This window comes from Dasypus novemcinctus, chromosome 9, assembly GCF_030445035.2.
Source record: "Dasypus novemcinctus isolate mDasNov1 chromosome 9, mDasNov1.1.hap2, whole genome shotgun sequence".
Lineage (NCBI taxonomy): Eukaryota > Metazoa > Chordata > Mammalia > Cingulata > Dasypodidae > Dasypus > Dasypus novemcinctus.
Genome location: NC_080681.1, coordinates 38,265,301 through 38,288,041, shown reverse-complemented (window position 1 = coordinate 38,288,041; position 22,741 = coordinate 38,265,301). Strand labels below are relative to the sequence as shown.

The 22,741-nt window shown below is 34.8% G+C and overlaps 1 protein-coding gene across 3 annotated transcripts in view; it reads left to right on the top strand.

Annotated features, from left to right (window-relative positions):
- PKN2 (protein kinase N2) overlaps positions 1-22,741 on the top strand; it is a 193,418-nt gene that overhangs the window by 98,817 nt on the left and 71,860 nt on the right. For all 3 annotated transcript variants that reach the window (XM_004483583.4, XM_058303216.1, XM_058303215.2), the window contains exons 3-6: positions 1,448-1,602; positions 9,343-9,460; positions 10,100-10,245; positions 10,344-10,557. In XM_004483583.4, coding sequence (XP_004483640.1) covers positions 1,448-1,602; positions 9,343-9,460; positions 10,100-10,245; positions 10,344-10,557 — 633 coding nt within the window. The remainder of the gene's footprint in view (positions 1-1,447; positions 1,603-9,342; positions 9,461-10,099; positions 10,246-10,343; positions 10,558-22,741) is intronic.

The following is a 22,741-nucleotide window of genomic DNA, read 5'->3' as shown; positions in this document are numbered from 1 at the left end:
CTAACTTGTTTTTGTTTTGTTTTGTTTTTTTAAGTAAGGGATCTAGTGTGTTATAGCACAAAATAATGAAATTCAATATGAAAAATTTTAGTTACATGGTAGAATTATTAGGTTTTCAACAATAATAGGTTATCTAGAACAATTAGAAGGTCCTTTTCTTTTAAAAAAAAAATAGGAACATTATGGTATGCTTTACAACAGGGGTTCTTAACAAGGGGTCTGTGAGCTTGAATTAAAATTCGAAAAAACATTCTTGTGGGGACATGTTGGTGTGGGTGTGATATATTTATTAAATAATACACAGTATAATGTGGACTTGGTAAGTAGTCCGTGGTTTTCACCTGACTGGCAAAGGGGCCCATGGAACAAAAAAAGGTTAAGAACCCCTGCTATACAAGAAATCATGGACTTGAAAATTTGGTCTTTTTCTATTGTTCCACATCAATTTGATATCAGTCCAATCTTTGAAACATGTTCCATTGTGATTGGAAAGTCTAGTAGTAGAAAACAAAGTGTGAAAGTTTGCATGCTTATGCTTAAGTTTTTAGTACTTGTTGTATAGTTTTAGTATCTTTTGATCATTTTATAAAGAATTACCTTTGTGGAATTTGTATTTAAAAATACCTTGTTCTCTAAGTAATCCAGTAATAACTACAAAATTTAGTTAAATTGTTGAATTGACTGGTGTTTTAGTTTCTTTGTTGCTAAAGCAGTACCATGCAATGAGTTGGTTTAAAAAGTGGGAATATATTGGCTCATGGTTTTGAGGCTTGGAGAAATCCAAAAGTAAGATGTCATTAAGGTGATGCTTTCTCCCAGGAGACTGTGGCGTTCTGGGACTGGCTACTGGTTATCCTTGGTCCTTGGTTTTTCTATCACATGACAGTGCATGTGGTAGCCTCTCTTGTCTTCTTGGTTCCATTGACTTCCAGCTTCTGAATGCTCCCTATGGCTGGCTGTCTCTGTGCCTGAATTTCATTCTGCTTATAAAGGACTTCAGTAATAAGATTTAGACCCATCCTCATTCAATTGGACCATATCTTAAATAACCTTATCAAACTGTCCTACTTAGGATGGGCTCACACCCACAAGAATGGATTCAGAACATGTTTTTCTGGGATACATAGTTCCAACCTACCACAGCTAGTCAGATTCATTTGATATCATTTAAAAATAATCTTGTTCGAAAACTGCTTGGGCATAATCTAGTTCAGCTTCCCCCTCAATCTAATGATTTCTGTGGTATCTCTGACAGATGATCCTACAACTATACTTTGAATATTTCCTATGCTTGAGTTGCTTTCATTGTTGTATTATCTGAAAGCATAAGGAGATTACATTTAGGTGACTTCATGCTCATCTCGAATTCCATAATACTCTGTTCTTGGAAAATTTAAGGCCCCAATTTTTAAAAATAAGTAATTTTAACATAATATCTAATTTACAGATTGTCCAAGGACTCCAGATACTCCAAATAGTGACCCTCGTTGTTCTACCAGCAATAATAGATTGATGGCTTTACAAAAACAATTGGATATAGAACTTAAAGTAAAACAAGGTGCAGAGAACATGATACAAATGTATTCAAATGGATCTTCAAAGGTAAGTACAGTAAATAAATGTAAGTGCATATTTTAAATTATTCACATACCCTAGGTGAACTGATATATGAATGAGAAAATACATTAATGAAATAATACTTTTTTCACTTCTGTGGTGTGAAACCCAATCCAAAGTTGCCACAAATATTAATTCTTTTTCACTTAAAAGGTAACAAATCATATCCAAAAGTGGATATATTTTAATATGAAACATAAAATAGTATTATATATGAAATATAAAATAGTATTATATATATAAAATAGATTATATATGAAAAAGTTACATGAACTCATGATATTTTATGGTCTCTCTATTAGTTTGGATATATGCTACAGAATTTATTATTTTTAGTTGTATTTTTTGAGCCATAGGAAAGCACATTAATGTGTTATAAGAATTTTATTGCCCAAAGTTATTCCATTAAAACTTAGTGTTTATAAACCTGGATTTGGTATTTATTATAGTATTACATAGAACAATGAATCCTTATTCTCTATTAGATTAATTTGAAGATTAAAAAAAGCCTGATCTCATTTTATCCAAAGCTAGTGAGCTTTAATTGAAGTTTTAAGGTTTATCTACAGAGAGTCTGAATGAAATAATATGATTTAAAAGAGAATTGATGCAGTTTGGAAGCCAGATTCTTTACTTACCTTTATATTTATTTTCTTACAATAGATAAGGGTTAGAGCAGACATTTGGAGTCAGACAAATCTGTGCTCATATTTCAGCCTTCTACTTACCAGCTCTTGGTCCAATCTCTGAGCCTCAGCTCTTGCTTAGGTATGATTAGGATACTCATAACTACCTTGCAAGATTGTATGGCTGTTGTAAGGATTACAGGCCATTTTTGTAGCACATAGCTCAATAAATTTTGGAATTTTTGCTGATATTAGCTGTCATGAATTTTCATTTTAGATATGTGAGATTGAGTGTGATGCTACCTAATAATGCTTTAACAGCTTTTTATTACAGGTACCTCAAATCTCTATTAAGAATCAATTGAAAGTATAGTAATTTCCCCCCTAAAAATGCGCATAAATGATTATTTTACTTTGCATCAGTTTAATACTAGATTAAGAACATTAGATCTATTAAATTTTATACAAATTGTAATATATAAGGACTTTTGCCATCTGACCCAGCACTACTTTATAGCTTTATTTTATTTGAATTCTCTGAAGCTATTAAACTGTTGACCACTCCTTCCTTATTGATACTCCTTTCCCATTTCCCTTCAAACCATGCTGTCCTGGTTCTGTTCCTATTTCTTTGACTATTTCATCTCCGTATCCTTCCCTGGATCCCTTTTTTAACAACATTTAAAAGTTAAAGTTCTCTAGGGCTCTATCCTTGGCCTCCTTGAACTTTGTATAGTGTCTTCACGAACAATTGCTTCAGCTAGTTTGCATCCTGCCAGTGTTCCCTGTAATCTCTAAAAATCCAGAAATCTGGTAGCCATTTTTTATTCTTCCCACATCAAATTCTACATAATAAATATCACAGTCTTTAAATACACCTAATAATGAATGGCTTTAGAATAATTTTAAAAGCAGCTTTTTAAGAAAAAAGGAAAATACCCATCAGTTGATGCTAACATTTTGAGTTTTGTTTTATTTTGTTTTTTAACATTTGGATAAGTTCCACAATTCCCTTTTTCCTTATGTAACTACAAATGCCTGGAAATTAAATAGCTTTTCTTGAAAGTTAACCATAAGCTTTTGTCAGTACTTGAGCCATGATGGTCTTTTACAACATATGGTTCATTCATATGATCTCCTAACTTTGAAAATGCTGTGGTATTTTCTGAGAGATTTAGCAATAGTTACTGCTTTTAATAAAATTAAAAGTGTACTGATTTTAATGAAAAGAAGGAATATTTAGAGGTAATTCTAACCTTAGTGATTGCTTGGACTAGATCTGTGGGTTTGGGGGGATTGGATATGAGTATGTAATTCCCAGGTGAAAATCAGTGTTATGAGGAACCATTGTTACCAATTGCAGTGTGCCTTTTTTCTTAGGTATGAAGAAGCAGGAAAAAAATGTTGAAAATACGAAACCAGATTATCCAGAAGTTTCCTTTCAACCTAAAATTCTGTAGTTTTAATAATTTCTAACAATTCTTAGAAAGGTGTGTTTATTATAACTTTATTGTATCAACTCATTTATTTTAATGATCCTTTCTTCTAAATCAGTGCTTCTTTATTTTAATAGATATGTCAAATGATTTTAAAATAAAAGTTATTAGGTATTTTGTTTCAGATGAGGAAGAATTTGAAATCAGGGCCGGGAGTAGGGGATGGGGATCTTTCCTTAGAGCCCTGCACACCTCCTGCCCACCCCAAATTAAATTTGGGAAAATGTTGAAAAGAGAGAAATGTTGTGTATATATTCTAAATAAAGTTGTTTTTGTTTAAAGATTATACACCATATTTCAAAAGGATATGTTTGCTGCTTTTACAGAAACAACATTTGTTGCTAATTGATGTTATTTATATGATATATTTGATAGGATATTATTTCATTAGCTTTGAACATTTATTATGGGGTTATTACTTTAGGTAGAGTATTTTCTGTGCTATTTAGTACTGACCTTAGGATTTGGGGAATTTTCATTTTTATTAAGTATTATTTGGGGCCTTTTTATTTTTATTTTTTTTATTTTTTTTTTTTTTAAAGATTTATTTTTTATTTATTTAATTCCCCTCCCCTCCCCGGTTGTCTGTTTTCTGTGTCTTTTTGCTGTGTCTTGTTGTCTTGTTTCTTTGTCCGCTTCTGTTGTCGTCAGCGGCACGGGAAGTGTGGGCGGCGCCATTCCTCGGCAGGCTGCTCCCTCCTTCGCGCTGGGCGGCTCTCCTTATGGGTGCACTCCTTGCGCGTGGGGCTCCCCTACGCGGGGGACACCCCTGTGTAGCACGGCACTCCTTGCGCGCATCAGCACTGCGCATGGCCAGCTCCACACGGGTCAAGGAGGCCCGGGGTTTGAACCGCGGACCTCCCATGTGGTAGACGGACGCCCTAACCACTGGGCCAAAGTCCGTTTCCCCCTTTTTATTTTTTAAAGCAAATACTTTATTTCAAAACTATGAATGCAAAGCATTATGCTGAGTGTTTTCATATTAAATTAATTCAGATTCTGCCCAATGGAGTAAGGCTTTTTAATCTTGATTCGGTGGATTTGTCTGGACCTTGTTCATGAACCCCTTGAAGTTAAAGGAAAAGCAAGTGTATATATTGACAAATGGAACAGTGAGAGTGCCATAGATTTCACCATATTCTCAAAATGGTCTGTAACACATAAAGATTAAGAACTGCTCTAAATTGAACAGAGAAATGGACATACTAAAAGTAAAACAAATAGATAACTTTACCATAACCATAGCCCCAAAATATATGGGCTCTTGACATCCTAGTAAAAAAAAGAGGCCTTTACTTGGTATGTACTTAGCATATAGTATTCTTCTTTCAAGAGAGCCACTATCTAAAAAGAAAATATCATGTGTAAATAATTACAATATATGATAGTGGTATGTCCAAGTTACTTTGGAAACACAGTGGAGAAAAATGGCTTAACTGCCAAAAAAATAAATCATTTGTCATAAGATTTGAAGGGTGATTTGGAATTTAAGAAGGACTTACTTTCTAGGTATGATGGTCTGGGTAGACCAATGCAAGATTGGGATCTGTGGAATAGCTTGGCTTGTTCTAATAAATGGAAGTGGTTTGGAATGACTCTAGCAGAAGTTTTCAACCTATTTCTTATTCAGTGTATCTGAAGAGAAGTAGAATGTACTTCTAATAGAACAGTTGTCAGCTGTTATCAGTGATTTTCAACAGAAGGCCATACCCTCATGGAGAAACAAACCTGAATGTTCAGAAAGGCACATGTAGCTTACGGAAAAGTCTCCACTTGAATCTAATAGGACATTTTCACCTTTCCCTCCAGAGAACTTTCTGTGAGGCATAGTGAGAGGTATAGCATAGTTGAAAGACTAGATTGTAAAGTACTGGTATCCTATCTTAAAAGATGTGGGCAGCTGCTAAAAGATTTTTTAGCCAAGGAAATACTATGATCAGAGTTAATTTAGAAAGTTCACAGCCATCCTTCTCAGATTTTAAGAATGAATTAGAATCTCTTAATTAAAATAAAAAGCTATTGGAAAATTTTCTGTTTTTACCAGAATGCCCATTTATCTGTTCCCGTGGAGCTATAGTTATCATAAAGTTATCTATTTTTTTTTTCTTTCAGTATATCCATACGTCTTCAATTTAGAGCAGTGTTTCTTAATCTTTTTGGGGTTAGCTCTCAGCAGCAACATTGATTTTCAGAGTAATCTCTTAGCACTTGATATGATACGTTGAAGAAATGTCTACCATTCATATATTGAGGTGACAAACCAAGCCATTTAATGAAAATGTAGGATTTTTTCCAGCCTCTTGTACCATCTTTCTTTCTTTTACATGCATAATTTTTCATAGCTTTTCCTTATTTGGAAATACCTTCTCATCTACTCAGTCTCCCAAGCATTCTTACTCCCAACCCATCCTCCAGTCTTGGCATATCCCAGTCTTATATATATTTTCAAGGGCTGTGTAACCTTTCTGAATTCCCACAGCTAAAATTCATCCCATACCCCCCCTGAAGTTCTTTGGTTACTTTTAGCTTTCTGATGCATGTAATCATCTGAATTTCCTCCTCTGTCAAAACATAAGCTTCAGAAAGTAGCATCCTGATTGTTAAATCTTTGTATTTTCCCTGGATTGGACAATATTTAATATACAGGCAGTAAGTCGTAAATATTTGATAAATTAATTGGCTTATTTCTGAAAGGGGTATATATATATGTGTGTGAGAGAGAAAATATGTGATGTAATTGTTTCGTCATAACATCCCTCTATGAGTTGTAAAACAAAAAGCTATTTTTTATTTAAAAACTATAAAATTTATAAAGTTATTTTCATTTATAATTGCAGAATGTTGGCAATTTCTAATACAGTTAGCACATGGAGTGCTAATTACAAAAAGTTAGTTCTTTGACTAGTCTGTTTGTTGAACCATATGAAATTACTGGGTTTTTTTTTCAGCGAAAATAGTCAAATATTGTCAATTTCAATGGTTCAACCTAATAAATATATGTGCTTTATATATATATATAAAAATCTTCCCAACGTCAATCAGCATAAAGACAATGTTTTCCCAATAGTTAGCCAGTTCAGAACTTTCACATCTAACTTATCTCTTGCCTTGCACATATTAGGTATTCAATAAAAATCCATTGAATGCCTGAAAGCATAAAAACTGTCATAAAATTCATTGAATGCTGGAAAACATAAAACCGACAATGTAGTAACTATAAATTGCCTGTGATGAATAATATCCCAAGTCAGTTTAAAAAGTCTTCATCATGCTTTGACATATGTGCAGATCTTTGAAAAAAATCTCACTTTTAAAATGAAATAGAGGGACGCATATGTGGCTCAACTGATAGAGCGTCCATCTACCAGATATGTTATTTTTATACATGTAATTCAGTGTGTAAATTGGTACTAAAGGATTTATTGAGCGTTTTGAAACTGATACCTTAGTTTGAAATCTAAATACTTATTAAAGAACAAAATCTGACTAAGAGCCCTTTCTTACATAACTGACCTTTGAAACAGGAAAGAAATGGAAGAAAAACTCATAAATTTACTAATTGTTTTTTTCCTCCCCTGTATATTAACCTGAGTTTGGTATTTAACAGAATATATTTCAGGGCACTTTCTTTTTCCCTTATATAATATCTGTCTTCTAAATATCTCCATCTTTCTTTTTATTCAGTTATTATGTAATGGATGTGTCTATTTGATTTATTGAAATGATGTTACCTGCCCAATGATTGTGTCTTAGGTGCTAGTTTTGAGTGCCCTGGAGGATATAGGTTGATTGTATACTATTTTATTTTCAAATCAGTACTGATTACCTTAGTGATAAGAGTAGAGATATTTAACTGATATGCACAGATTGGCTTTTCTTATGAATGTGTGCCTTAACTTGATGCTTAGTTTTATCTATCATTCCTTTTTTGGTGGATAAATGTCTACCAAATTTTGGCAACTCATTTAACAAAACAGGAGATGGCATTAACTCTCTGACACTTCTCAAGTGAAATTTGTTTCTTTTTCCTGTGTTAGTTTACTATGGCTGCTGTAACAAATTATCACAAATTTAGTGGCTTAAAATAACTCATTTATTATTTTACCATTGGTAATTAAGAAGTCTAAAATGGATTTTGTTAGGCTGGAATCAAGGTAGCAGCAAGGCTGCATTCCATTATGGAGACTCTAGAGAAGAACCTGCTTCCTTGTTCTTTATAGCTTCTAGATCTACATTCCTTGTTTCATGACCCTCTTCCTCTGTATTCAAAGCCAGCAACAACAGGTCCATGGCTTCTCATATCCCATCACTTTAACTTCCTCTTCTGCCTCCTTCTTCTGCATTTAAGGACCCTTGTGATTATACTGGAACCAGCTAGATAATCTAGAGTAATCTCTGTATTTTAAAGTCAACTACCCTTAATTCTGTCTGCTACCTTAATTCCCATTGCCATGTAAATTAACATATTTGTAGGTTCCTGGGATTAGGATGTAAATGTTTTTGGGGATAGGGCATTATTCTTGCCAGAATTCCTAAAATAGTTTTGTGTCAGTCAAATTCAGTGTGACTAGAAGTAATCTGAGGTTTGACAGTAACATCATTTCACTTAATTCAGAACCCTTCTTGAAGTCTTAAGAGATAAAAGAATTTTATTCAGTATAACTTCTCCCCTAGCTTTATTAAAGTCTCATATTTTGACATTCAGGATTGCCTAGGGATCCTTCAAAAATCTCATCAACAGTGTTTACAATTGCTGTTTCCTACCTCGTTTATCAGAATTTAAGGGAACACAAAACTACCTATGATTGTTTTTATTTCTAATTTGCCCACAAATGTGAAATTCCATGAAAATTTAACTGACCTGCTATGAGGGGAAAAGCGACTAGCCCAAGTACAAAAGTACTTGATCATGGTAAAGGAAAATTCCTTATTTTGTATAAAACAAGTGTAGATTTGGGTCTCCTTTTTTTTTTTTTTTAAGTAATAAGATTCAATTCCTTTCTCTCAATTTTTCTTAGCTTATGGAAATACTTTGTACATTTATTGTCCTGTAGGTTTGATGACTCTTTTGTTATAAATCTATCTACTAGGTTTTCTTGGTTTACTAAGCTCCTAGGAGAAATACCTACACAATGGGTTGGTTTAAATAACAGAAATGTGTTGTCTTATGGTTTCGGAGGCTAGAAGGCTTGCTTTCTCCCTGTAGCATTCTGGTGCTGACTGCTGACAGTCCTTGGAGTTCCTTGGTTTTCCTGTCACATGGTGATGTCCTCTCCTTTTTTTGCTCCTTTGACTTCTGGGTTCTCTTCATAAGGCCTCCAGTACTCCATATTATGGCCTACCCTGCTTCACTTGGTCACACATTAGCTAAAAACAACACCTTTAAAAGATTCTACTTACAGTATGTTCATACTTCCAGGGATGCAGATTAAGAACATGTCTAAATTGGGGGTACATATTCAATCTACCACAATAATAAAATATATTCAGTGTTTGTTTGACTCTGTTTTTTACTTGAGGCTATTATTTGATATTCTTTAGAAGTGATGAAAATATTTCATTTGTCCCTTTAAATGCTTACAATTTCAAACTTTTTTTAATAGGATCGGAAACTCCATGGTACAGCTCAACAACTGCTCCAGGACAGCAAGACAAAAATAGAAGTCATAAGGATGCAGATTCTTCAGGCAGTTCAAACCAATGAATTGGCTTTTGATAATGGTGATGGAATAGAGATAAATTTGCATTCTTCTTAATAATATCAAGTGACAGATAGGCCTATGTAGGAAAGAGGCAGTAGTTCAGAATTAAAGTTGGGAACTGGGGGTGATAGGCATTATATTTTTTAAACTTGAATTTTACACTCTTCACATTGGTTGCGTGCCTTCAAATATTTGGCCCTCATGTTTCAAGAAGATATTGACCTAGAATGTACCTCATCGTTTTAGTGGATCAAATATTTATCAATGCTTTTTTTAAAAAAGTTTTTTTCCTGTTTAGAATATGACTTTGTTTTAAAACAGTTTTTCCTTTTTTTCTTCTTCCAATTCTAGAGGACTTCTTTACAGCTAGTTGCTAAAAGTAGGAGTAGAAGCTATTTCAGTCTTGTGATGTTAAGATATTTGGATATCTGTGGTTCTAAAATCTTTTCAGATTTGTAGTTTAATTGTATGATGACTAAATGGAAGGATCTGAATTTCAACATTGAATCTATTAAATATAACTTGTGTTATTGCTTTACAGGACTCTCTTTTCTTTTAAATTTCATTTAATAATTGCTTTTTAAAATATTTTTAATCACTGCATATTGAAAAGTCAAATAAATGATTCAATTAAGGTTTTGTGTTTTTCCCATTCTAGCAAAACCTGTGATAAGTCCTCTTGAACTTCGGATGGAAGAATTAAGGCATCATTTTAGGATAGAGTTTGCAGTAGCAGAAGGTGCAAAGAATGTGATGAAATTACTTGGCTCAGGAAAAGTAACAGACAGAAAAGCACTTTCAGAAGTAATTTTAAATAAAATTTTTAAATTGTAAAATAAATACATTATTTTTTTTAAATGGGATTATTTAAATAGTAACAATTCTCTTTTTTCCTATTCAAGGCTCAAGCAAGATTTAATGAATCAAGTCAAAAGTTGGACCTTTTAAAGTATTCATTAGAGCAAAGATTAAACGAACTTCCCAAGAATCATCCCAAAAGCAGTATTATTATCGAGGAGCTTTCACTTGTTGCCTCACCAACACTAAGTCCACGTCAGAGTATGATATCTACACAAAACCAATATAGTACACTATCCAAACCAGCAGCATTAACAGGTATGTAGTACATATTGTGATTGTGTGTGTGTGTGTGTATTTTTCTACACATCTAGCCCTGGTTCAATAAATGAAAAAAAGTGTGTACAGAATTTTTTAAAGTTTGTGACAAAACATATGTAACATAAATAGTTACCATTTTAATGATTTTTAAGGTATACAATTCAGTTGCACAGCATTATGGTGCAACCATCACCACTGTCTAGGTCTGTAACATTTTCATCACCTTAGAAAGAATCCTGTGTTCATTAAGTAGTCACTCTCCCTTCCCCCTACCCTCTGGCATCCACTAAGCTTGTGTTCTTTCTCTACAAATTTTCCTATTCTAGATATTTCCTATGAATGGAATCATACAATATGTGGCCTTTTGTATCTGGCTTCTTTCACATATATAGTGTTTTCAAGTTCATCCATGTTTTATCATGTATCAGTACTTCATTCCTTTTTATGACTAAAATAATATTCTGTTTTGTGACTATATACTATCTTCTGCTTCTCTAATATATGAATGGACATTTGAGTTTTCACCTTTTGATTATTTTTAATAACGTGCTATGAACATTTGTGTATGACTTATTTTTTCGAACATCTGATTTATACTCTTGGAAATAGAATTGCTGGGTCATACGCAATTTTATGTTTAACTTTTTGAGGAACTGCCAAACTGTTTTCTATAGCAATTACACCATTTTACATTCTATCAAGCTGTGTACAGTGGTTCCAATTTTTCCACATCCTTGTCAGCACTTATTTTGTGTTTAAAACAAAATTTTTTTTGTAGCCATTGTGGGTGTCAAGTGGTAACTTACAGTTTAGATTTCTATATCCCTGATAACTAATGATGTAGAATATCTTGTCATCCGTTTTTATTAGCATATTTGTATATCTTCTTTGTATGAATGTCTATATAAATTTTTGCCCTGGCCTCTTTGTAGTTGAAATATTAAAAGTTCTGTATTTATTCTGGATATTAAACCTTTATTATATCTTTGATTTGCAAATATTTTCTCATATTCTCTGGGTTTTCTTTCCACTCCATCTTGTCCTTTACACAAAAGTTTTAAATTTTAATAAAGTGCTATTTATTAGGGTTTTTTTTTTTCTTTCTTTGGTTCATTTGCTTTTGGTATCATGTTTAAGAAACCATTGCCAAATCTAAGATCCTGAAGATTGGCCCCTATGTTTTCTTTTAAGAGTTTTATACTTTTAGGACTTATATTTTAGTTTTTTGATCTAAAATATATGGTATATATGTATATGGTATATGATGAAGGTCCAGCTTAAGTCTTCACATGGGGATATCCAGTTTTCCCAGCACCATTTGTTGAAGAAGCTATTCTTTCACCATCAAATGGTCATGTCATCCTTATCAAAAATCAATCAGCCATTAATGTGAGAGATTATTTTTTAACTTCCATTCATCTACTTGTCCATCCTTAGACTATGACCACACTCTTTTGAAGGCTTTGTAGTAAATTTTGAAATTGGGAAGTGCAAATCATCCAGTGTTCTTTTTCAAGATTGTTTTGGCTATTCAGGGCCTCATGCAATTCCATGTGAATTTGAGGATCAGCATTTCCATTTCTTCCCAAAACGCCATTGGGATTTTGATAGGGGTTGCCATAAATTTACAAATTGCTTTGAATTTTATATTGCCATCTTAACAATATTGTCTTCCAATCCATAAACACAGTATGTTTTTCCATTAATTTAGGTATTCTTTAATTTTTTCCACAATGATGTGTAGTTTTCAGTGTTATGTCTTGTATCTCCATAATTAAATTTATTCTTAAGTATGTTATTCTTTGTGATTCTATTGTAAATGAAATTGTTTTTCTTAATTTCATTTTCAGAAAATGCAAGTTCTGCAACTTTGCTGAATTCGTTTATTAGCTCTAAAAGTATTTTTTGTGAATGCTTTAGAATTTTCTATGTATAAGATCATGTCATTTATGATAGAGATATTTCTACTTCTTCCTTTCCAATTTGATTGCCTTTCATTTCTTTTTCTTGCCAATTACTTTGGCAAGAATTTCTAGTACAATGTTAAATAGAAGTTACATAAGCAGGCATCCTTATCTTGTTCCTAACCTTAGTAGGACTATATTCAGACCCACCAATGAGTTTGATGATAGCTGTGGGTTTTTCATAAATGCCTTTTATTATTTTCAGGAAGTTCCCTTCTTTTCCTAGTTTGAGTATTGTTATCATGAATAGGTGTGAGATTTTCTCAAATGCTTTTTCATGTGTTTTTTTTTTTCCCTTTCTATGTATGAAAGTGGAGTAGTACATTGACTGATTTTCATATGTTTCATATGTTTATAATCCTGGGCTAAATAATTAGTCACAGTACATATGCTCTTTTGAAAAAATCAGTTTTATTGAAATATTCATAAACCATACAATCGGTGGCCTCTGGTATAATCAGAGTTGTGCATTCATCACTTCAATCAATATTAGAGCATTTTCATTACTCTACCAAAAAAGAGAAAAGAAAAACAAAAATCACAAAGCCAAAAACAAACAGAAAAAAACAACCTTACCCATTAGTAGTCACCTCAATCTTTCTATCATTCTCCTGCCTTACATAATTGCTAATTTATTTCTATCTGTATAACTTATTTGTATTTGCATTTTGTATAGATGGAGTCTAACAATATGTAGTACTGGGTATCCAGTATTCTTTCACTTAGTATACTTACTTTTTTTTTAACCAGTGATGGAAAGTTCTTAGTATATTACTTTATACTACTGTCTATAGTTTGCTTTGATTGTATTTTTGCACAAATAAAACCCTGATATTAACATCTTGTAGCATTAATGTACTGTTTCAGAGGAAAACATTCTTATATATTCACTAACCATATCATTTTTCACAAGAGGGTTCACTGTGCTGTAAAGTCCTATGTTCTGTTTTTTAGCTTTCCTTCTAATGCTATACACAACCTTAGACTGTCCGTTTCAACCACTTTCATGCCCGTATATTAGCACTGCTAATTATAAACACTTGATGCACTTACACCATTTCTGTTCATTTCCAAAGATTTACAAACAACCTTTTAGCCAGTTCTTCCCATATTAAACCTTCACTTCCATTCTCTAACCTCATTCTGTTTTCTGGTGACTTAGATTCCAGCTATTAACTCCTTGGATTTGCTTATTTTATTCTGTTCATAATAACAAAATCAAACAGTATTTGTACTTTTGTGTCTAGCTTGCTTCACTCAACATAATGTTCTCCAGGTTCATCCACGTTGTTATATGCTAAATGACTTCATTTCTTCTTACAGTGAATAATATTCCATTATGTGTATATACCACAATTTGTTTATCCATTCCTTAGTTGTTGGACCCCTGGATTATTTCCATCCTTTGGCAGCTGTGCATAACGCCACTATGAACATTGGTGTGCAGATGTTTGTTCATATTCCTGCTCTCAGTTCTTCTAGGTATATGTGCAGTAGTGGTGTTGCTGGGTCAGGTGGCAGATCTATCTTTAACTTCCTTAGGAATTGCCAAACAGACTTCCACAGTGGCTGTACCATTCTCATTCCCACCAACAGTGAATAAGTGTTCCTATCTCTCCACATCCTCTCCAGTGCTTATAGTTTCTGTTTTTTTTTTAAAATAGTGGCCATTCTAGTAGCAGTAATGATATCTCATTGTAGCTTTGATTTGCATTTCCTTGACAGGTAGTGATGTTGAACATTATTTCATGTGTTTCTGTTTCTAAAGATTTATTTATTTCTCACCTACCCACACCCCCCTGTTTTGCACTTGCTGTGCCTGTTCCTTGTATGCTCATCTTTTTTTTTTTTTTAGGAAGCACTAGAACCAAACCCAGGTCCTCTCATGTGGGAGGGAGGTACCCAATCACTTGAGCCACCTCCATTCCTGCTTTGTTGTTTCTTTCATTATGTTTCCTCCCTTTGTCTCTTTGTTGTATCATCTTGCCATGCCAGCCTGTCACATCAGCTCACTGTCTTGCTCGTCTTCTTTAGGAGACACCAGGAACTGAACCCAGGACCTCCCCTGTGGTAGGCAGGAGTTAAATTGCTTGAGTCACATCTGCTTCCCTCATGTTTGTTTGGTGTGGTTTTTTTTTTGCCATTTTTATTTATTCTTTAGAAAAATGTCTATTCAGGTCTTTTGCCCATTTTTTAATTGGGTTGTCTTTTTATTGTTGCATTGTAGCATCTTTTTTATATATCATGGATAATAAACCTTTGTTAGTTGTGTGATTACCAGATATTTCCTCGCATTGAGTAGGCTGCCTGTTTATCTTGTTCACAGAGCCCTCTGAAATACAAAAGTGTTTAATTTTAAGGAGGTCCCATTTATCTATTTTTTCTTTTGTTACTAGTGATTTGGGTATAATGTTTTAAGAGGCCACTCCTTTACAACATCTTGAAGATGTTTCCCTACTTTATCTCCTAGGTAGATAAAGTTTTGGTCTTGGTTTTTTATATTTAGGGCTTTGATCCATTTTAAGTTGATTCTTGTATAGGGAGTAAGGTGGGGGTTCTCTTTCATTTTTTTGTTATGGGTATCCAGTTCTCCCACCACCCTATATTGAGGAGACTGTTATGTCCCAGTAAAGCGGACTTGTTAGGGTTATCAAAAATCAGTTGACCATAGAGGTAAAGGTCTATTTCTGAACTGTCAGTTTGATTCCATTGATCAATGTGTCTATCTTTATGTCAATACCATGCTGTTTTGACCACCATAGTTTTATAATATGATTCAACGTCAGGAAGCATGAGTCCTCCAACTTTGCTTTTTTTTGGATGTTTTTGTCACTTTGGGTCTGCTTTCCCTTCCAAATAAATTTGGTAAAGTAATTGACTTTCCTTTTTCTATGAAGTAGGCTGTTGGGCTTTTGATTGGGAATGCATTGAATCTATAAATCAATTTGTGTACAGATGACATTTTCGTTGTGTTTAGTCTTGTACCTTTTTTGTTTCTCAATTCTTCCCTTACTGACCACTCATATTTACTTGATTTGTGTAGTCAGCCATTTAGAGTCTCTTCTTTCTTTCTGCATGTATGTTTCATATATATTCTTAGTGCTTGTTATGGGTTTATATTTAATATCCTAAATCTATGATAATCATATTGATTTACTACAACTTCAATATCATACACAATCTATGTTCCTATACCCTTCATCCCTCACCTTTTTGTTGTACTTGTCATGTATTAAGTCTTTATACATTGTGAGTCCAAAACCATAGATTTATCATTACTTTTATGTGTTTACTTTATAATTTATAACTTTATAACCTACAAGAAGGAAAGTGGAATTATACACTAATAATACAAATTATAATCCTGGTGGTTATAATTACCCATGTGGTTAACTTGACTGGAAATCTTTATTTCTTTATGTCTCAGTCTCATCTTTAGTGTCCTTTCCTTTAAGTCTAAAGAACTCTCTTTAGCATTGCCTACAGGGTATGACAAGTGGTGATGTACTCCCTCAGCTTTTGATTATTTGGGAATGTCTTAATTGACCCCTCATTTTTAAAAGACAGTCTTGCCAAATATAAAATTCTTAGTTCGGTATCATTTTATTATCACTTTAAATATTTCTTCCCACTGTCCTCTTTCTTCTATTGTTTTTTGTTTGTTTGTTTGTTTTTTCCTATCTGGTTCCATCATCAACTTTTTGGTACATTGCTTTGCCATGTGGGGGCCTTTGTCTCTCCATGCCAGTCTGGGACGCCTTTTTTTTTTTTTTCTTTTTTTTTTTTTACAAGGAGGTCCTGGGATCAAAGTTGGGTGCTCCATATGGTAAACAGGAGCTCAGTTGCTTGAGCTGCAGCCACTTCCCTCCTCTATGTTTTGATGAGCAGTTTGCACTTAATGTTATTGGGACTCCCTTATACATAACCATTACTTTTTTTTGCATCTTTCAGAATCTCTTTGTCTTTGGTATTCATTAGTTTGATTTTTATGTGTCTGACCATGGTTTTCTATGAGTTTATTCTGTTTGGTATTCATTGCACTTCTTGAATGTGTGTATTTATGTCTTTAGTTAAATTTGGGAATTCTCCTGCCATTATTTCTTTGAATATTCTGTCTGTCCCATTTTCCTCTTCTGTGGGACTCCCTTAATGCATCTATTGGTACCCTTGATACTGTCACGTGGGTCTTTTATTCTTTTCATTGTCCTCTTCCTGAGCCTGAATAATTTCAATTTGTCTATCTTCAAGTACACTGATTTTTTTTCTCCTGCCATCTCCAATCTGTTTTGAAACCTTCAAGGAAATTTTCTTTTCAGTATTTTGGTCTTCAATGACAGTAATTCTTTAGTTTCTTTTTATAATTTCTTTCTCTCCATTGAGCTTCTCATTTTGTCCATTCATCTTTTTCTTGATATCTTTTTTTCCCAGTGTTTTCTTTTATCTCTCTTAACATCTTGAAGATCTTTTTTTTTTTTTCTCTTTTTTTCTTTTTCTGGTCATCTTTGTTGATGTTTTCTGAAGTTTTATCTTGTTCCTTTGAATGGTCCCTCATTCTTGATTTCTTTGTTTTGTATTCTTTTGTTGTACACTGCACATTTAAATATTTTAATGTGATAGCTCTGGAATTTAGTCCCTAAATTGTCTTTTCCTTAAGTTTGTATCAGTTAGCCATATAACAGATTTCTTTGAGTGCCAGGACCTAAACTAACAGTCCAGCACAGAAACCCTTTTCACAGTCTTTGCAAATCAGGTCAGTGTTGGCTGGTACTACATTTCATAATCTAGTCCTCCTACCAAGAAGATCAGCCTAAAATGATAACAGGGGGTCCTTTTTGTCTTTTCTGATCATGTGTCCTTTGCTGGGTATGAGCACCTGGTTTTAGGAATCAGAATGTTCCCTCTACTCCCTTTGAAATAGACTTTCTCTCCCACTGGATTACTTGAAGCTAGTAATCCTTTGCCCCAGGCTGCTTCAATTTTAGTATCTTTTACAGTGCCAAAGCTGTCTGTAAGCTGCTTTTGTGTGCAGGGCAAGCTCTGGCATGGCAAGCCAGAGACAAGTGTCCTGGATCAGTCCTTCAGGCTGCCACTGAAAGAGTGGACCCAACATATAGTTACTCCAGTATGCTGATAGAGATTATTCTATTTTCTCTGGGACAGAGGCAGTGACATATAATGAGAGTGCATTTGGGCTCCACACCATTCTGGGAAGGCAGTGGGGGAGACTCCAGCAAGGGCACCATGAGATTCTCCTACATTTTTTTTTAAGATTTATTTTACCTTTTTATTTCTCCTCCTCCTGTCCGCCCCCACCCCCCATTGTTTGTGCTCACTGCCTGCTCTGTGTGTCTGTTTGTTGTATGCTCTCTGTGTCCGATCACCATCTTTTTGAGAGGCGCTGGGACCTTCCATGTGGGAGGGAGACACCCAGTTGCTTCAGCCACATTCACACCCTGCTCATTGTGTCTCCTCATTGAGTCAGCACACCTCGCCAACCCATCATGGCAGCTTGCTGCCTTGCTTGTCTTCTTTAGGAGGCACCAGGAACCAAACCTATGACCTCCCATGTGGTAGGTGGGTGCCCAACAGCTTGAGCCACATCTGCTTCCCTCTCTTACAGTTTTTAAGTTGTATTTTCTTGGTTCGGTGCTCACCACGTTACTGCAATCCTATTTTCTGAAGCTCTGCGAAAAATGGCTTTCCCACTTCAGTGATTCTTAGGGCAAACAGAACCCAGGAACGTTTTTATGCTGCCATCTTGGTAGATCTGAAGTCTCCGTATTTATTTTTACTGCTATATACTTCCCTACAAATATTATGTTTGTGTTGCTGCATAAATTATTACATATTGTGTTCTCATTTTCACTGAGATTGAAACATTTTCTCATTTTTCTTTTAATTTTCTCATGGCTTAGAATTGTGTTATTTAGTTTCCAATATTTGAATATTTTCCAGATTTTTTATATCAATTTAATTTCAGTGTTCTTATAGAACATATTTTGTATGACTTGAGTTCTTTTATATTTATCATTTAAGACCCAGAATATGGCATATCTTGGTGTTTCTATTTGCTTTTCTGAAGAATATATGGCTGGAGTGTTTTATAAATTTGAATTAGTTCAAATTGGCTGATAGTGTTGTTCATGTTTTCTCTATCCTAGTTCGTTTTCTTCCTTCTTGTTTTATTGTTTATTGAGAGAACAATTTAAATCTCTGACTATAATTTTGTATATTTTATTTCTTGTTGAAGTTCTGTTATTTCTTTGTGTGCTTTGAAGTTTTTTATTAGTTGAATAAACATTTAGAGGGAAGCGGACTTGGCCCAGTGGATAGGGCATCCGTCTACCATGTGGGAGGTCCGCAGTTCAAACCCTGGGCCTCCTTGACCCATGTGGAGCTGGCCCAGGCGCAGTGCTGATGTGCGCAAGGAGTGCCATGCCACGCAGGGGTGCCCCTGTGTAGGGGAGCCCCACACGCAAGGAGTGCGCCCCGTAAGGAGAGCCGCCCAGCATGAAAGAAAGTTCAGCCTGCCCAGGAATGGCGCCACACACATGGAAAGCTGATGCAGCAAGACGATGCAACAAAAAGAGACACAGATTCCCATGCCGCTGACAACAGAAGTGGACAAAAGAACACGCAGCAAATGGACACAGAGAACAGACAACTGGCGTGGGGAAAGGGGAGAGAAATTTTTTTAAAAATTTAGAATTGCACTAATCAACTGATTTCTGTATCATCATAAAATGACTTTCTTTTTCCTTGAAAATATTCTTCTAAAATCTCTGTCAGTTACCAAAGCCACTCCAGTTTTTTTTTTTATTTTAGCATAGTTTATCTTTTTCTATCCATTTACTTTTTTTAAAAAATTAATTTATTGAAGTATATCACTCATACATAAACATACATAAACAGTAAGTGTATAGTAATAGTTGTGAACTTAACAAAACAAACATATATAGCATCGTACAGGACCCTCATAACTCACCCTACCACCAATAACTTGGATTGTTGTTAAACCTTTTTAACTAATGATTAAAGAGCATTGTCAAAATATTACTACTAACCAAAGTATTTCCCCCAACCAACCCTATTATTATCTTTATATCATTTGTACATGAACACACATAAACAAGTGTATAGTAAAAATTGTGAACTTACAAAGCAAACATGCCTAACATCATACAGGGGTCCCGTACATCAACCCATCACCAACACCTTGCATTGTCTTGAGAACTTTGTTACAAATTATGAAAGAAGATTGTCAAAATCTTACTACTAATCATAGTCCTTATATTTGTTGTGTTTTTTCCCCAACCCACCCTATTATTATTTTTTTAATATATTTTTTATGATAGAAGTTGTAAACTTACAAAACAATCATGCACATGTGCAGAATTCCCAAACACCCCTCCATCAACACACCACACTGTGATGGAACATTTGCTACAGATAAGATAACACCATCTGATTGTTACCATGCCCGTAGTGTACATTTGGCTCACATTTTCCATACTGCTTCATTATCAACACAGTACATCTTTCACATAGATAAGAATATATTATTACTGCTAACTACAGTCCATAGGTCTCTCCAGCTGTATTTTTCCTATGCTTCTCCATATTCCCAACACCCTGCGTAGTGATGTACATTTGCTCTAGCTCACAAAGGACACTCTTACATCTGTACCATCAACCACAATTCTCATCCACCTCTTGGTTTACCATGCTGTTCAGTTCCTAGATTATTCTCTAGCATTCTATCAATTGGCATTTCATCCCTAGACTACCATTTTCAGCCACATCCCCATTTATAAACTAGCTGTTACTCACTATGTGTTACCATCCACTTTATACATTTCCACACTAAATGTATACGTTAAAGCTAAATAAAACTTCTACATACGTTACACATCAGTAGTCCATCTCAGTCCTCCTCTTACCTCCTTTAAGAATCCACCACCTACCACCACGTCTTGAAGGTATTTTCCAAGTAATTTCTTCTAAAAGTTTTATGGTTCTTTTATTTTTAGTTTTTTGATCCATTTTGAGTTAGTTTTTGGATAAGGTATGAGATAGGGGTCCTCTTTCCTTCTTTCCACTATGGATATCTAATTCTTTCAGCACCATTTGTTGAATGGACTGTTCTGCCTGAGCTCTGTGGGTTTGATAGGCTAGTCAAAAATCACTTGACCACACATGTGAGTGTCTCTTTCTGAACCATCAGTTTGTTCCATTGATCTATGTGTCTGTCTTTATGCCAGTACCATGCTCTTTTTACCACTATAACTAGGTAATATGATTTAAAGTCTGAAGATGAGGGTTCACTTTTCCTTTTTATGCTGTTTCTGGCTAATCAGGACCCCTTACCCTTCAAAATAAATTTGGTGATTGTGTTTTCAATTTTTTGTTTAATGCTAGTGGAATTTTTATTGGGATTGCATTGAATCAGTATATCAATTTGAGTAGAACTGACATCTTAATGAGATTTAGTCTTCCAATCCATGAGCATGGAATGTTCTTCCAGTTATTTAGGCCTTTTTTGATTTAACATTAGTTGCACTTTTCTGAATACAAGTGCTTTACATCATTAGTAAGTTTTTTCCTATTTGAGTTTTATATGTCATATTTTATTTTCACCACTCTTTTGATACTTTTCATTACTTTTATCTTCATTTCTAGATTCTCTTCCAGACCTCTCTCTCCTGTCTTTTCTTTTCAGGCTCTGGCATACCCTTTAGTATTTCTTGAAAATCTGGTCCCTTGCTTTTAGAAATTCTCCCAGTTTCTGTTTATCTGTGAATATTCTAATCTCATCCTCATTTTTGAAAGACAGTCTTGCTGGATATAAGATTCTTGGCTGGAAGTATTTTTCTTGTAGTATCTTAAATATATCAGAACACTGTCTTCTTGCCTCCATGGTTTCTGGTGAGAAATCAGCACTTAATTTTATTGGGTATCCCTTTTATGTTATGCATTGTTTTTCTTTTGCTCTTCTCAGAATTCTCTGTCTTTGGCATTTGACATTCGATTAGTGTGTGTCACGGAGTTGGTCTGTTCTGATATTTTCGGATGGGAGTATGTTGTGCTTCTTGGATATGATTATCTATGTCCTTCAGTAGGGTTGGGAAATTTTCTACCATTATTTCTCAGACATTCTTTCTGCCCCTTTTCCCTTTTCTTCTGGGACAGCCATGACATGTATGTTTGCATGCCTTTTGCTGTCATTTAGTACTCTTAGACCTTGTCCAATTTTTTCCATTCTTCATCTGTTCTTTTTTATGTTCACTTTCAGAGGCCGTTTCTTCAAGCTCACCAATCCTTTCTTCTGCCTCCTCAAATCTGCTATTATATGATTCCAATGTTTTTTTAATTTCATTGAGTGCACCTTTCATTCCCATAAGATCTGTTTTTCTGTGTATGCTGTCAAATTCTTCTTTGTGCTCATCCAGTGTCTTCTAAATATCCTTAATCTCTTTAGCCATCTCATTGAATTTATTAAGGAGATTTGTTTGAGCATCTGTGATTAGTTGTCTCAACTCCTTTATGTCATCTGGAGGCTTATCTTGTTCCTTTAACTGAGCCATAGCTTCCTGTTTCTTGGTGTGGATTGTAATTTTTGGTTGATGTCTTAGCATCTGGATTACCAGAGTATTTATTCTGGGTGTAGTTTTTCTCCTTAGTTTAGGGCTTCCTGTCCTTTCTCCATTGCTGGTTGTGCAGTGTGCAGTTGGAGCTAAGGTTGTAATTGGTGCTATAAGTTGTGGAGACTCAAGCTGCCCTCATTGTGCCAGGGACCAATTAAGCTTCTCCCAAATTTCTTCTTTGCCAGGGCTAGGGACAGAGTCACAGCTGTGTGGAATAATCTAAGTCGTACAGGCCTAATCTGTAGTTGCCCAGAGAAACTGATGAAGCTTCACACCCCTTTTTCCCTTCCCTGGGGTGGGGGAGCTGCAGATGTGGGCAGCAATCTACACAGTACGGGTCCAAGATGACCGTAGTTGCTCTGGTAGTCTTCCAGTTTTTAGTCTGTGCCAGCCAAAGGTACCTGCAGTTACCTGGATAGGCTGGTGCCGGGTCCGTCAGCCTCTTCCCTGCCAGAGGTGGGGCTGAAGCCTAGTCTAGGGCTGCAGGCCAGTCTGGGTGAAAGAAACTGGTCCCTACTGTCACTGTGATTTTCAGTCCTGGCTTCCCCTCAGGCTGGAGGTGTAGTCAAAGTG